The sequence below is a fragment of the Loxodonta africana genome, chromosome 12 (genome assembly GCF_030014295.1).
Source record: "Loxodonta africana isolate mLoxAfr1 chromosome 12, mLoxAfr1.hap2, whole genome shotgun sequence".
NCBI lineage: Eukaryota > Metazoa > Chordata > Mammalia > Proboscidea > Elephantidae > Loxodonta > Loxodonta africana.
Window position 1 is genome coordinate 67,453,562 of NC_087353.1, and position 13,909 is coordinate 67,467,470.

Genomic DNA, 13,909 nt, shown 5'->3' on the forward strand with positions numbered 1-13,909 from the left:
GTGGGGATGAGGGAGGACCATAGGCAGGATGGACAGACAGAAGTACATGGTCTCTCTGGAGTGTTGAAAGGGCTGCGGAAATGTTTTATGAATTACTCCAGTTAGTAAGTGGTATAAGTACTTGGACTTGCAAGCTAAGCATAATGCCTGGCATACAGTAGGTGCTCAAATATGTCAGGAGGGATGGATGGATGACCCAACTTGCACAGGTCAGAGAACAAGTGGGTTCCACAGGAAGTAAAGGGATTCTCAGGATGGGGGAGGCCTGCTTGTTTTCTGGATGTAACAGAAACGTATAAAAGATAAAAAAAAAAAAAAGATAAGAGGGGGAAAAAAAGCATAGATGCGTCCTGTGGTTTCCTCATGTGGGTGGGATATTTTACAGGAAGCAAGAGGGTACTCAAGGTAGAGCCATCTGTCTCCATAAAGTATGCTCCTGCCTGGCCTCCAGTTTCTTCTTCTTGGTCCATCCTAGGGGCAACCTAGTTTTGTGGATACTAGTCTTGGCATCAGATAAACCCAGGATCAAATCCTAGTACTGGTACCAACATGCTGTGTGACTCTGGGCAAGCCACTCAACCTCTATGATCTTTGGTTTCCTTACATGTCAAATGGGATTGTAGTATCGTATTGAAATGGGGGTAATTTTTTTTTAACATGGTTAATATGCTTTTCTGTGTGACCTTACTGTATACATGTGTAAAGCAAAAGGAAATTTATTCCACACCTCTGTGTGGATCCCCCTTGCCGCACAGTGGCAGGCTATGTGACAGGACCCCTGCTCTCATGCTGTCTGGGATCTGGAGATCACTGGGGAGTGCCAACTAGGCAATCTTTTGGTCAGATTATGCCATTCCATTTTGTAACTGGCTCAGGTGTCTCATGAGGGCCCACAGCTTCTTCACCGTGAGCATCTCCCAAACTGGAAAGCAAGGCAAGAGATCCCTGCCCCCAGCACTTCCTTCAGCTCCACCAACATTCTTCCCCCAACCTGGATCTAAAGTCCCAAGAGGCAAATTGGGTGATATAATCTTAGCCTTCTCCATCTCTCTCTACTTTTCCTTCCCACAGTCTCCCAGAACCTGGAGTCATGGTTCCCATCCCTTTTCCTATCTGGTCCACCATTGCTAAAAACTCGGTGGTCTTGGCAACCCAGTATGGTCCTTAACAGGCCAAAGAGTAGAGATAGAAGAATTTAGAAATGAAACAAAACCCTTCCACAGGCAATAGCGTGACTTGAAAGTTCATTATTGTCTGGCTGCAGAATCGTTTTTTGAATGCCAGACGTTTGAATATTAACTTGGCCAGAGGTGTTAAGAAAGTGCTTAAGAGTACAGATTCTAGAGTGGGACTGAAAGCTTCAACGTCTGGTTCTGCAGTATAACTTTGGGCAAGTTACAAAACTTCTCTGTGCCTTGGTTTCCTCACTTACAAAATGGAATTAATAATAGTATCTCGTAGGGACTCTTGGACTCTTGGGATGATTAGATTAGTTAGTGTATGGAATAGTGCCCAGCCCCTAATAACCCCTCTGCAAGTGTTTATTATGAACATAAGTATGTCTTCACCTTCTTCATAATTATCATCAGCATCATCATCATCTTTTGTCTGTTTCTTCTGTAATAAATACTGATTTCCAGGCCCTATGGAGCCCTGGTGGTACAGTGGTTAAGCATTCAGCTGCTAACCATAAGGCCGGCAGTTCGAATCCACCAGCCGTTCCTTGGACGCTCTATGGGGCAGTTCTACTCTGTCTTATACGGTCACTATGACTCGGAATCAACTCGACAGCAACAGGTTTATACAGGCATATGGATACCCTGGGCCATCCAGGGTGAAGATCATGTACTCAGGAAGACAAAAGTGAAAACTCATTAATAATTGGAAAAATACATTGTCCCTAATCACTGTAGTCTGGTTGATAAAGTTGTTTCCCACAAGATGTGGGTTAACAGTTCTGACTGTTATACGTGTATATTGGAATTAACATTCACGTAAATGGATGGTGGATAGTTGGAGCCAGGGTTCTTATTGTTGGTGTGGGAGGTTATGGATAAGCAAGGGGAGGAGGCTAGAATGATCCCTGTGCAAATGGACTAGAGTTGGAGACATCAGTAGGAATTCACGTTTAGTTTAATATATATACATATGGTCATACATGGAAGTATTTGTAGATATATGGGTAGGTACACACACATATATTTCCTTGCTCTGACTGCTGAGAGGACCTAGAAGTAACAAGGACACCCAGCAAACAGCTTTTGGTTTCTAATACTGTTCTCCAATAAAAGGAACCAGGGTTCCTTGAAGAAATGGCTGATTCTAGAGCTGGGGAGAAAAATATACCAGATGAGTCTGGAATATCTTACAGTGTCAGCAAGAAGAGCTCAAAGAAGGGAAAAAAAAAAAAAAAAAAGATCAAGGTATGTCGAGGTATGTTAAAGGAACACAGGAGCCAACTGAAAAAGCTCCCAATGACCAAAGTTGAAACACTTTGAGAAACAAAAGACAGTAGTATTGGATTATAACCTGAAGTATAAAATGTGCCCACTGTGATATAAATAAATGATTGGATAGACAGACAGAGGAACAGAGACAGATCTCCTGTGCAGAAAAACTTCAAATAATTTATGTATATACTCTGCACTCAAAGAAGTGGAACATAATTCCCTATTCCTTAAGTGTGGGCCACACATAATGACTTCCTTCTAAGAATACAACATGGAAAGAGGGAAAACTGAGTAACTTCAGAGTGGAGAAACCTGACAGACACTACCTCAGCCAGGTGACCAAGGTCAGTATCAACAGTGAGAAGTCATGTTGAGAGCATGAACCCTTGAGATGATGTCATGAGAATGGCACGACCCATAACTCCAGTCTGTCATGAGAAGAATGTCAGACAAATTGCAATTGCAAGACATTTCCTGACCAGTCCTCCTCAACATTGTCAGTCAGCAAAAACAAGGGAAGTCTGAAAAACTGTCTCAGCCAAGAGGAGCCTAAGGAGACATGAAAACTAAATGCAGTGTGATAGCTGGATGAGATCTCCTGGGACAGAAAAAGAACATTGTGTAAAAATGAGGAAAATATGAATAAAGTATGGACTTCAATTATGTATCAATATTGTTCCATTAAATATAAGTAAAGTACTATAGTAGTATAAGTATAGGGAACATGGAATGTGGGGTACATAAGAGCTCTCTATAGTATCTTTGCAGTTTTTTCTATAAATCTAAACCATGTAAAAACGCTTACTTTATATATATATAAGATATACATTTATACATAGAGTCCAGTCATTAGAAAAGGATGTCATGTTTGATAGAGGGTCAGGGAAAATGAGGGAAACCCTCAGTAAGATGGGTTGATGCAATAGCTCCAACAGTGGACTGTTGTGACGATGGCACAGGAGCGGTCAACATTTTGTTCTGTTAAACATAAGGTTGCCATTAGTTACAGCCTACTAGATGGGAGCAAGCAACAGCTGTGTTGTGTGTGTGTGTGTACGTGCAGTCATGCACCACATAACATCCATTTGGGCAACGTCCAACTGCATATACCTCCGTGGCCTTGTGAGGTTATAAAAGAATTCAGAAATTCCAGCTGGAGAAGGAGCAGTAGGGGACATAACCAGATGTAGCAAAACCAACAGCTTCCCATGTGCAACATGTGTCTCATGTTTCTTTTATAAAAAGTGATTGCCCTGTCAGGTGTATAATGGTACAGAACATATAAAAACAACAGGTATGTCTTGATAGTCATAATAAATGCTTATGTTATGTACTGTACTTTCTATTGTTATTTTAATGTGAACTTCCCTACTTACAAATAAAAAGTTTACCATATAACAGTATATGCTTCAACTCATAGGCAGCAGTATCCAGTCTCATGTATTGCACATCTCTTGAGTGTTGTAGCGTTATCTCTCTGTTTAATTTTCTTTCGAAAATATTACCATGAAGTGCATCATGGCTCCCAAATGTAGCAAAACCAGTGCTAGTGATAGCAGTAGCAAGAGGCAAAGGAGAAATATCAGTTTGGAAGAGAAACAAAAGGTATCCATAACGTACTATTTCACAGAACATATTGTAGACGTTAAGCACACATGACTATATATATATACCAAACCTATTTCCGTCAAGTTGATTCTGGCTCCTAGTGACCCTATAGGACAGAGTAGAACTGCCCCATAGGGTTTCTAAGGAGCAGCTGGTAAAATTGAACTGCCGAGCTTTTGGTTAACAACCATAGATCTCAGCCACTGCTCTACCAGGGCTCCTGGTTCATGCATGTGCAGGATTCTGGTGCCAAATTCAAACTGTGATTAGGGCCACAGCACCTTTGGGTCAAGCTGAAGTTTGGAACCATGGCTTGGCAGGCTGCAAGAGAGTGGAACTGTGGCAGATCGGGGAAACCTCCGTGGTGGCTTCAATACTGCACACGAAGTCCTTTACCAAGTACTTGGCACGTAATATATGGTCCACAAAACACTATTTGACCATCTAGTGCTTTTCTCTGCTGCTCTTCCTTATGATACACCTTAAAGGAATTACTCATTTTGTCTTTCCTCCAGAAGGAACCAAACTGGTTTAGTTTCTGATAGCTGTTACTTGTCTTCTCTGTACTGAGAGGCTTAGAATATCCTCTCAGTGTTTCTAACAGAACATTTTTACCTTAACTGACCCTGTCTCAATTGCATTCATTTTATTTTTCTATCTAGTGATTAAGAGACTCCACATAATGACTGCACTCACGTGGTGGTTACCGTGGTGTCAGTCTAACAGGTGCTTCTAATTAGAGTAATTGCATTTTAACTCTCTTTGAAAATGGCTCTCAAGTATATGAGGCTCCTTTATGGTCTTGGTAAGGAGAGCAAAGAGATGTCATGCAGCAAGTCCTCATTTGTTATTTCTAAGGATCATCAGAAACGCACTGCCATCCAGTCAATTCCAGTTCATAGGGCGTAGGACAGAGAAGAACTGCCCTGTAGGGTTTCCAAGGCTGTAAATCTTTATAGGAGCAGACTGCCACATCTTTCTCCCACAGAGGGGCTAGTAGGTTCGAACCACTGACCTTTTGGTTAGCAGCCAAGCACTTAACCATACTGTGCCACCAGGGTTCCTTAAGGGTCATAATAAGGTACAAAATTATAACAAGGTAGGGAAAGTTTTCTTTTGGCATTGAGGTTTAGTGCTTGATTACTAACCAAAAGGTTGGCAGTTTGAATCCACCCAGAGGCATCTCGGAAGAAAAGCCTGGTGATTTACTTCCAAAAGATCACAGCCATGGAAAACCCTATGGTGCAGTTCTACTCTGGCACACATGGGGTTGCCATGAGTTGGAATCGACTCGAGACAACTTTTTTCTTTAAGGAGTACCTTACTATGGAGGTGGGTAAGATATCTCTAGGGCTGGGCTGTGTAAAGAAGAGAAACCATCCTGTTGTAAGCAAGATATTGTTGGTCCCATGGATTTCTCTGTGGTCATAACAGCAAAAAATTATATGTGTGTGTGTGTGCGTGTATGTGTGTGCATATGCATGTGTGTATTCTTCTTCTCAAGCTGGCAAAAGCGGAAGTAGCAGATTATAACCCAGATCATACACTCTCTGTACTTACTACCCAATGCGTCTACTTTTTTTAGATGCCATCCTGGGCTTACCACCCACCTACGCTTTTGTCTCCTTAAAAACCAAACCCAGTGCCGTTAGCTACATTTATTTGTGGGAAAAATCACAGGGCAACTGAGTTGCCAAGTCTGATCCGGATACCTGTCTAGTAAAATGACAATAACATTTAAAAAGCCCGGTTGCAAATGTCTGTTTAATCATTCTTGATTGCTGCCCTGAGACTGGATTTCAATATTTCTGAATTTTCAGCATCTGGAAGCTAGGACAGAATGGCTATCTCAAACTGCCAGAAATTTGCTTCCCCTGGTTCTAAATGTAAAAGCAGGAATGTGAATTTGGGACAGTCTCTTCTTTGGTGAGGGATTACTTTGGTCAGTCCTCTCGGTCCTGGCCACTTTAATTAAGTAACTGTCCCTGCCCTTGAGGTAGCTCAGGATTTGGGAAAAATAATCCCAAAACAATTGCCTCATAATGGAATGTTAAGTGTTCTGTATAAGGTTGTCCCAAGTGGCGAGGAGCATTTCGACAGATTTTTTCTTTTTCTTTAATGAAGTCCTCAGGCTTGGAAACAGGTGACCTTGGCGTGTGGGGTCTGGGTATGGAGGATAAAAGAGTTGGAAGAAAGGGCTCTGGCTAGGAGGGGTGAGCTCTTTAACTAGACAGGCTAGTGTTTGGACTGTGTTTCTAGAAAGGAAGAAAAAAAAAAGCCCTACCATTAAGACATTAGTTAGTTTACTCATGTTGTTGGGTATTCTCTATGTACTTCCAAGCCTGTTTGTGGCCTGAAATTTCTATTGATTAAACCCGCTGCCATCGAATGGATTCTGACTCATAGCAACCCTATAGGACAGACTAGAACTGCCCCGCCAGGTTTTCCTAGGCTGAAATCTTTGCAGGAGCAGACTGCCACATCTTTCTCCCGAGGAACAGCTGGTGGGTTCAAAACGGTGACCTTTCGGTCTGCAGCCAAGTGCTTTAACCACTGCACCACCAGAGCTCCTGAAATTTCTGCTGAAGCGCTGTAGAAAACCAGGGGGGTGAGTGGCCAGAGGGGCAAGTGATTGTAGCATTTGAATCATTTCTATTTCAGTGCACGTTGGCCTAAGTTTCACCTGCCAGCACTTCCATCTCATTGACTGTGGGTCTTTGTGGCCACCAGAGCCCACTCTGCCCAGAAATGTGGGAGGTTGGGAGCACTGAGGAATTCATGTCTCCCAGAAGTAGCCTCAACCAGTGACTTAAGAGAACTGGTTTATAAATATTTCACCCTGGTTGGAAAAATTTGGAGGCACGTGTTCTACACCGTTTACCAGAATTCCGTAGAAGCCAACTCCAAACTTCTTTCCAGTACTAGTTCCTTCAGTCCTTTTAATATTTGCCAATCGCAAGGCAAAGGGGTGGCTTCTCATTTTTCTTCCTTGCATTTTCTTGACTATTACTAAGGTTGAACATCTTTTTATACTTACATTGTTTTGATAACAAAAGTAACCCCTAAATAACAGGACTTTAACATGTTAATTTGGGGGGAGGTGGAGACGTTCTGGGCCCATCCTTTGCTTTTTGAGGTGACATCAGAAGAACACCATTCTTTATTGATCTCCAGTCAAGATGGATTCGGTTATTTCTGATGTATCTGCACACTCTGAGCTGTTCTCTAAGTCTCATCCCTAAAGGGTGGGGAGAGTTCTAGTTTTGAGGGGGGTGATAATGGTGAGTGTGGGTAGAAGGTCTACTGAGGGTGTGACCATCTCCCTCTGTCTCTTCATTTCCAGACACCACCCAGATGAACAACGCAGTGCCCACCTCTCCTCTGCTCCAGCAGATGGGCCACCCGCATTCATATCCCAGCCTGGGCCAGATCTCCAACCCCTATGAGCAGCAACCACCTGGCAAAGAACTCAACAAGTACGCCTCCTTAAAGGCAGTCGGTAAGGGCTCACGGATGCATCTCCCTCTTTCTTTCTCTCTCCTCTTTTCTCCCGCTTCTTCTAGAGCTCTTTCTTTCTTCCTTCTCCTTTCCTCTGTCTCTTCCTCTTCTGCTCTTCCTCCTCCTCTCTGTCTCTCTGTCTCTGTCTTCTCTCTCTTCTTGTTCCATCTCTTTTTCTCTCTCTCTGTCTCTCTCTGTGTGTCTTTCTGCCCCTCAGCCAGAGCCCCCGGGCTACTTTCTCAGACCCAGCTCAAGTCCTGTCTTTGGTGTGTGGGGGCAGGGTGGGTGGGTGAGGGGCATGCATGAGGGCTATTTCCTGGGGAGAATCTGGATGCTCATTTGGCCCCAGTGACATCCCAGCCTCTTCATCATCCACTCTCTGCCCTTGTGAATCCTCAGGGAGAAACTAGGCCTAGAACCCGGGTCTCTCAGTCTCAGGAAAGCCATGCCTTTTAGTGGGTAAACCCTTTAACCCACAGTCTCTCCCACCCCTGAGAAGTCAGTAAACCATGCATATTCCTACCCCAGACAGCTGCTGCTCTTCAGGATGTAAGCACTTACCGGGAAGAGCAGCCTGGAGCTACTAGTAATAGAGTTCTTACCAAGTGGAGGACATTTAAAAATAAATAAATGGAGGACATTACCTTTATGCAAATAACACATGTGTTATACTTTTTTTTTTTTTTTGGTCAACGACACCCTCCTCCCTCACCTAGTAAGCCTATGCTAATTTTTTTACATGTTGCTTTTATAAAAAATTAGCAAACCACAGTTAGGAAAATACCTGGGTTGGGGGAGGGTGTGGTTGGCAAAAAATATACAACACAGGTGTTATTTGTGTAAAAATACGGAAATCTCATTTTCTCACAGCATCCAAAGAGGAAGGCACAATTATTATCCCAGTTTTTGGATTGGGAAGCTGAAACTCAAAGAGGCTAATTTAACTTGCCCCAGATCAAACAGCCTTCAGGCTACAAAGCTGAGACTTGAACACCCTGTTTTGATCACTCCATCACTCTGGAGTCTATGCGCTTGCTATTGCCCCCCATATATACACGCTGCCCTGGCTCACCTTCATTTCATTTCCCCTGTTGTACATGAGTGGGTATGACAGTGACCCTGGCAGTGACCCAGGCTCCTAAGAAGTTTACTCAGAAGATTTCTTTTGGATGGAAGCAGCAGCCCCAGCTAAGTCAGTGATTCCTTTTTCCTGATGGACTGCAACAATCCCAGGCTTCCCTAAGGAAGTGTTTCTTAGCCATGCGTGCATGTTCTTAGAACCACAGGGAGAGCAGCTAAAAATCCCGATTCCCTGGCCCCAGCCAAGAGATTTTGATTGAATTGGTCTTAGATGGGGCCCAGACATGGGCATTTTTCAGAGCCCTCTAGATGATTCTAATGTGAAGCTGGGAGTTGAGAGCTGTTGGTGGAAAACCATTTGGTCAGCTCAACATCCAGGAAAACCAAATCCTGTGACAAGTGCTCGCTCTGAACTTTGCCTTCTAGGCACTTGCTTGTTTTCTGCACTCCTTTGCCCTCCTTTGTATTTTTTTTTTATCATGGTGAAAATGCAACAAAACGTTCTCCATTTCAGCAATTTCTACACATATAATTCAGTGGCATTGATTCCATTCTTCATGTTGTACAACCATTATCACTATCCTTTCCCAAATTATTCCACCAGCATTCACATAGCCTCGATGTCCCCTGAGCAAAAAGTCCGCCTTTCCCCCTCTGTCTCACCCCCGGTTTGATTTATAATAATCTTGGGTTTCTATATATTTGCTTACTTCCTGTAAGTGAGATCATACAGTATTTGTTCTTTTGCGACTTATTTCACCCAGCATGATGTATTCAAGGCCCCTTCATGTTGTGGCATGCATCAGGACTTCATTTCTTTGTATGGCTGAGTAATGTTCTCTTGTATGGACGTACCACGTTTTGTTTTATCCATTCGTCTGTTGATAGACATTTTGGTTGTTTCTACCTTTTGGCTCTTGTGAAAAGTACAGCAATGAACACTGGTGTACAGGTTTCTGTTTACGTTCCTGCCTTCACTTCTTCTGTGTATATACCTAGGATTGGGATTACTGGATCATATTGTAATTCTATGTTGAGCTTTTCGAGGAACCATCAAACTGATTTCCTCAGCAGCTTTTTACATTTTACATTCCCACCAGCAATGGATGAGGGCTACTCCTGTACATTCTGAACACAAGGGAGAATTCCTCTCCTTTCCTCCTGTCTGTGGCCTTTGAGTCCTGTTATTATTGCCAGTCTCATAAGAGAGTTTTTAAAACAAGGCTTTCTACTTAACCTGTCCCTTCTCTGAGCCTACTTCTCAGGGAGATGGCTTCAAATCCTGGCTCTGCTACTTCCTATCTGTGTGACCTTAAGCAATGGTCACAAAGGCGCCTGAGGCTAAGACGAGATGACCTGTATTATGGCCTAGCAAAGAATATGTGTCCTATGTATGTGAGTCCCCTCCCTTCTCCACAGCCCCACAGTCCTGTTACTATAGTTCCGCGGATGAAGCCTTCCCTTTCCTGATTTCTGTCACAGAGCATGCTCAGATCTCATGGAAAGGTGTTCCTTTCAAGAACCTTTAAACATTCCCCTTCTCAAGCATGTAGACCTCCCCTTTTCAGCAGAATTGACTATAGGAATTCCTGAGTAGTGAAATAATTCACTTTGGTGGGATCCCATTTTATCAGTGCAGGTCCTTCTGCTCTTTAGCTATTTTTAAGAATAGTACTTTCCACATGCTGTTGGTTCCTGGGAAACTTTGGGCAGGCAGAAGACCCCACAGACCACGAGCTTTCTTTTCTTATCAGCTGCTCATCCCCTCTTCTTCCCCCACTGCCAAGGCCCTCATTAGAAATGGCATGGAAGACACTTCCTGGTGAGATTCCAGTGTGAAATATCCTAACTCCATCCCCAGCTAACGTTAGGAACCAAAGTGCAGACACTGTGACGTATGTGTCTATGGTGTTTGTGATAGCCAAGACCTACAGAAATCAGATTCAGAAAACAAACGTAAGGCATCTAGTATAGTGCCAGGCACATAATAGGTGCTTAGTAAGTGTTTGTCGGTGCCTAATAAGTGTTTGCAACAAAAGTCTATCTTTAGGAATTCACATTGCCCTACCTCCCAGGATTTCCAGATAGAGCCATTCAGAGGGGTTTGAGCCAACTTTATTGTACTAAGGACACAGGTTGTGCAGATGGACATAAGATTTTCTAAATCCAAAGCCTCCTAAGACTTTATATACCAGTTACCTATGTTTTGTGCCCAATTCCTATGCCTAACTCAATCCTCATCTACCCTGAGACATAGATTCCCTCCATTCCATATTGTGTGTGTTTGCATATCATATGCATCCTGAGCATGTTCAAATATACTGAAATATTACTAGGAATGGATGAGGGCTGTTGCCTTGGAGAGCAAGAGTCAGGGCATCTGCCGATGTGCCTGTGGAAGCCTTCAGACACTGTTTGGTGGCCCGCTTCCCATTCTGAGCCTTGCAGTTAGGTGAAAGATAGTGTCTGGTGTTATATTTGATTCTTCTTTTGGCATAAAAAAATCAGCCCAGATGTCTTTTTCTTTTTGAATTGGTCACACTGCAATATACAGCACCTTCCTTCAACTTCAGCTCAGTGTCTCCTCTGCACCCGTCACTCTTTAGATAAATAATGGATGGATATTCCAACAGAGCTCCTTGAATCTCTCAAGGATTTATGCGGGGCTCCTTTACATAGAAAATATCTTCAGTGCATTTGGAATTAAATTTGCAGTATGGAAATGCAGTTGACATTTTTCGAGTAACCCTTTCTTCCACAAGTCGGAACCTCCTGAAATGTTTATGGAACAAATGAATGAGCTTGCCTTTGACAAGAATCAAAGAATAGCTTGGTTGTAAGCAGCCTGGTGGTGCAACAGTTAGGTGTTAATGGCTGCTAACTGAAAGGTTGGTGGTTTAAACCCACCCAGCAGCTCTGCGTGAGAAAGATCTGGTGACCTGCTCCCATGTAGACTGCAGCCAAGAAAACCCAATAGGGCAGTTCTGCCCTGTCACATAGGTCGCTATGAGTTGGAATCCACTTGACTGCACCCAGCAACATCACCAAGGGAACAGCACCTCATATATCTTCTAGAAAACTGTGAAGGATCCCACTTGGGGAACCTTCCTGGTCCTGGATATAGTTGATGTACCCTCCTTCTTCTCCATCCGTCCTCTCTATTGTGGGAGGTCATGGGCTTTATGTGAGTGGCAGATGGTCATGTCAGTCTTTAGCAAGTGGAGGGTCAGGGAGGAGAGGTGCAGTCCGAGGGACTGCCTGCCCAGTGGTTTGCCCAGGAAACCGGTGTCTGCCCACACAAATGAAATGCAAATCCCATAATAAATGTTCTTTGAAGGGTTCTTTATTAAGGCATAATGTGATCACGGTGTGAATGATGAAATGCATTCCATTAATGAAATCATTACCACCCAGGAGAAAAGTTGTTTAAAAATGGTTTGCTGTGAAAAGCGCCACAGCCTCTGATAACCAGACTAATTTTCGAAAATTTAGTCCAGCGACTCCAGGGAGGATGGGACAGCTGCTAGGGTCAACTACCAAATTCAGAATTACCTCTGGGAAATAAATTCCTCTTAGTGGCTTTAATATTTGAACATCGAGTGGGTGGTCGGAGGCTCGGTCTCAATCTGGGCTCTCCCTTAGTCACTTGTGTGACTTTGAGGCAGTCGCTGATGCTCTCTGGACCTCAGTTTCTTCACGAGAAAAATGAGCAAGTCAAACTATGTGGTCTCCAAGCACCATTCTAATTTTAAAACTAGAAAATTAAGCACTTCTACTCATTCTAGTTCAGAATACCTGTGGGCCATTCAACATGCCCTGTTCTTGCACTGCCAGGCAAAAATAGGAAGCTCAACATTTTGAGGAAAAAATGGTTGTTACCATTGGGTGTTTCTGAGACCAGATCTCCCCAAACCTGCTTTCCTTTCTATTCTATTTTGGTTTGTTTTCTGAAATCACTCTCATTTGTGCTTATGGAGAGCTCCCCTCTCTCTATAATTCAGGAATGTGGGTATGTGACATCTGGTCATACATAGCATGTGACCACAGAATGATCTCTCTTCCCACATATTGCTCCCTACTAGAAGGAGTGATGGGGGTGAATTACAGTTCATTCATTCATTCTGTCAATCATTCATCCTCTAAACATTCATTCTGGTGTCTTTTAATCGTATGTCCCATCAAGGTGTGGCCTAGGTCTGTCCCATTCAGCAGTGTATCCCCAGCACCTAGCATGGCATGGGTCACTTAGTAAACACTCCAAATATGTGTTTGTTAAACTAAGGAATTACACCATGTGATGGGCATCATATCACGCAAGGAGTGTAAGGTGATCAGCAAGATGGCAGAATCTAGCATGACCTCTGGGATCAATCAGGACCATGTTTGAGACTGAGCTCAGACATGTATTAATTGCAGAAATTATTTAACCTCCTCAAGTCTTAGTTTTCTTACCTGTAAAATGGGGATAATAATAATAGACAGCTCACAGCTTGCTGGGAAGATTCAGTGGTATAGCACATGTAAAGTGCTTAGCACAGCGGTCTGGCATCTAGGCCTGTACTCATTGCCGTCAAGTCCATAGTGACCCTGTAGGACAGGGTAGAACTTTCCCATAGGGTTCCCAAGGAGTGGCTGGTGGATTCGAACGGCTGACATTTTGGCTAGCAGCTGAACTCTTAACCACTGGGGCCATTAGAGTTCTGGCCCTTGGTAAATACTGCGGTATATTAAAGTCTGCAGATCGGAGCTGCTTACTGGTCATATTCTTCCTCTGATCTCCAGGGTACACTGGTAGCTTTATTAACATGTGCTTATCTAGATTTCATTTTGGAGGAAGAGAGAATTAGATCCACATTCTTCATTCCAGTTTGATGGGAAAGACAGATGACATGAAAACTAACTCCTGTTGGTGAGCTGATAAAATAAGCAAGCAAACAAACAGCAAATGGCTCCTTCCAGCTGTCCTAGGGACCAGCAAAGAGTCATCCCAGACCCTTACATTTTCTTCATGGGTGGTGCCAACTAGACCATCCATTATAGATAGGCTACTACTAGTTTAACTTAAAGAAAAGTTAGGGCATAGATGGGACGTCCTAGTGTTTTGCAGATGGGGAAACTGAGGCTCATTATAGTTAACTTATTTTTCCCAAAAACACACTTTTAGTAAATAGCAAAATCAGGAGTCATACTTAAGACGGCCTGACTTAGAATCCTATTATGTTCTTTCCATGAAACGATGCTCTCTTCCACAGAGCAATTTCTGGCAGCTGACG

At 43.3% G+C, this 13,909-nt stretch overlaps 1 protein-coding gene across 2 annotated transcripts in view; it reads left to right on the forward strand.

The window, feature by feature from the left end:
- SHISA9 (shisa family member 9) overlaps window positions 1–13,909 on the forward strand; it is a 350,081-nt gene that overhangs the window by 291,368 nt on the left and 44,804 nt on the right. For both annotated transcript variants that reach the window (XR_010323639.1, XM_003417716.3), the window contains one exon: window positions 7,402–7,557. Coding sequence is in view for 1 of the 2 variants with exons in the window: in XM_003417716.3 (XP_003417764.1) it covers window positions 7,402–7,557 (156 nt within the window). In the remaining variant the exon portion in view is untranslated. The remainder of the gene's footprint in view (window positions 1–7,401; window positions 7,558–13,909) is intronic.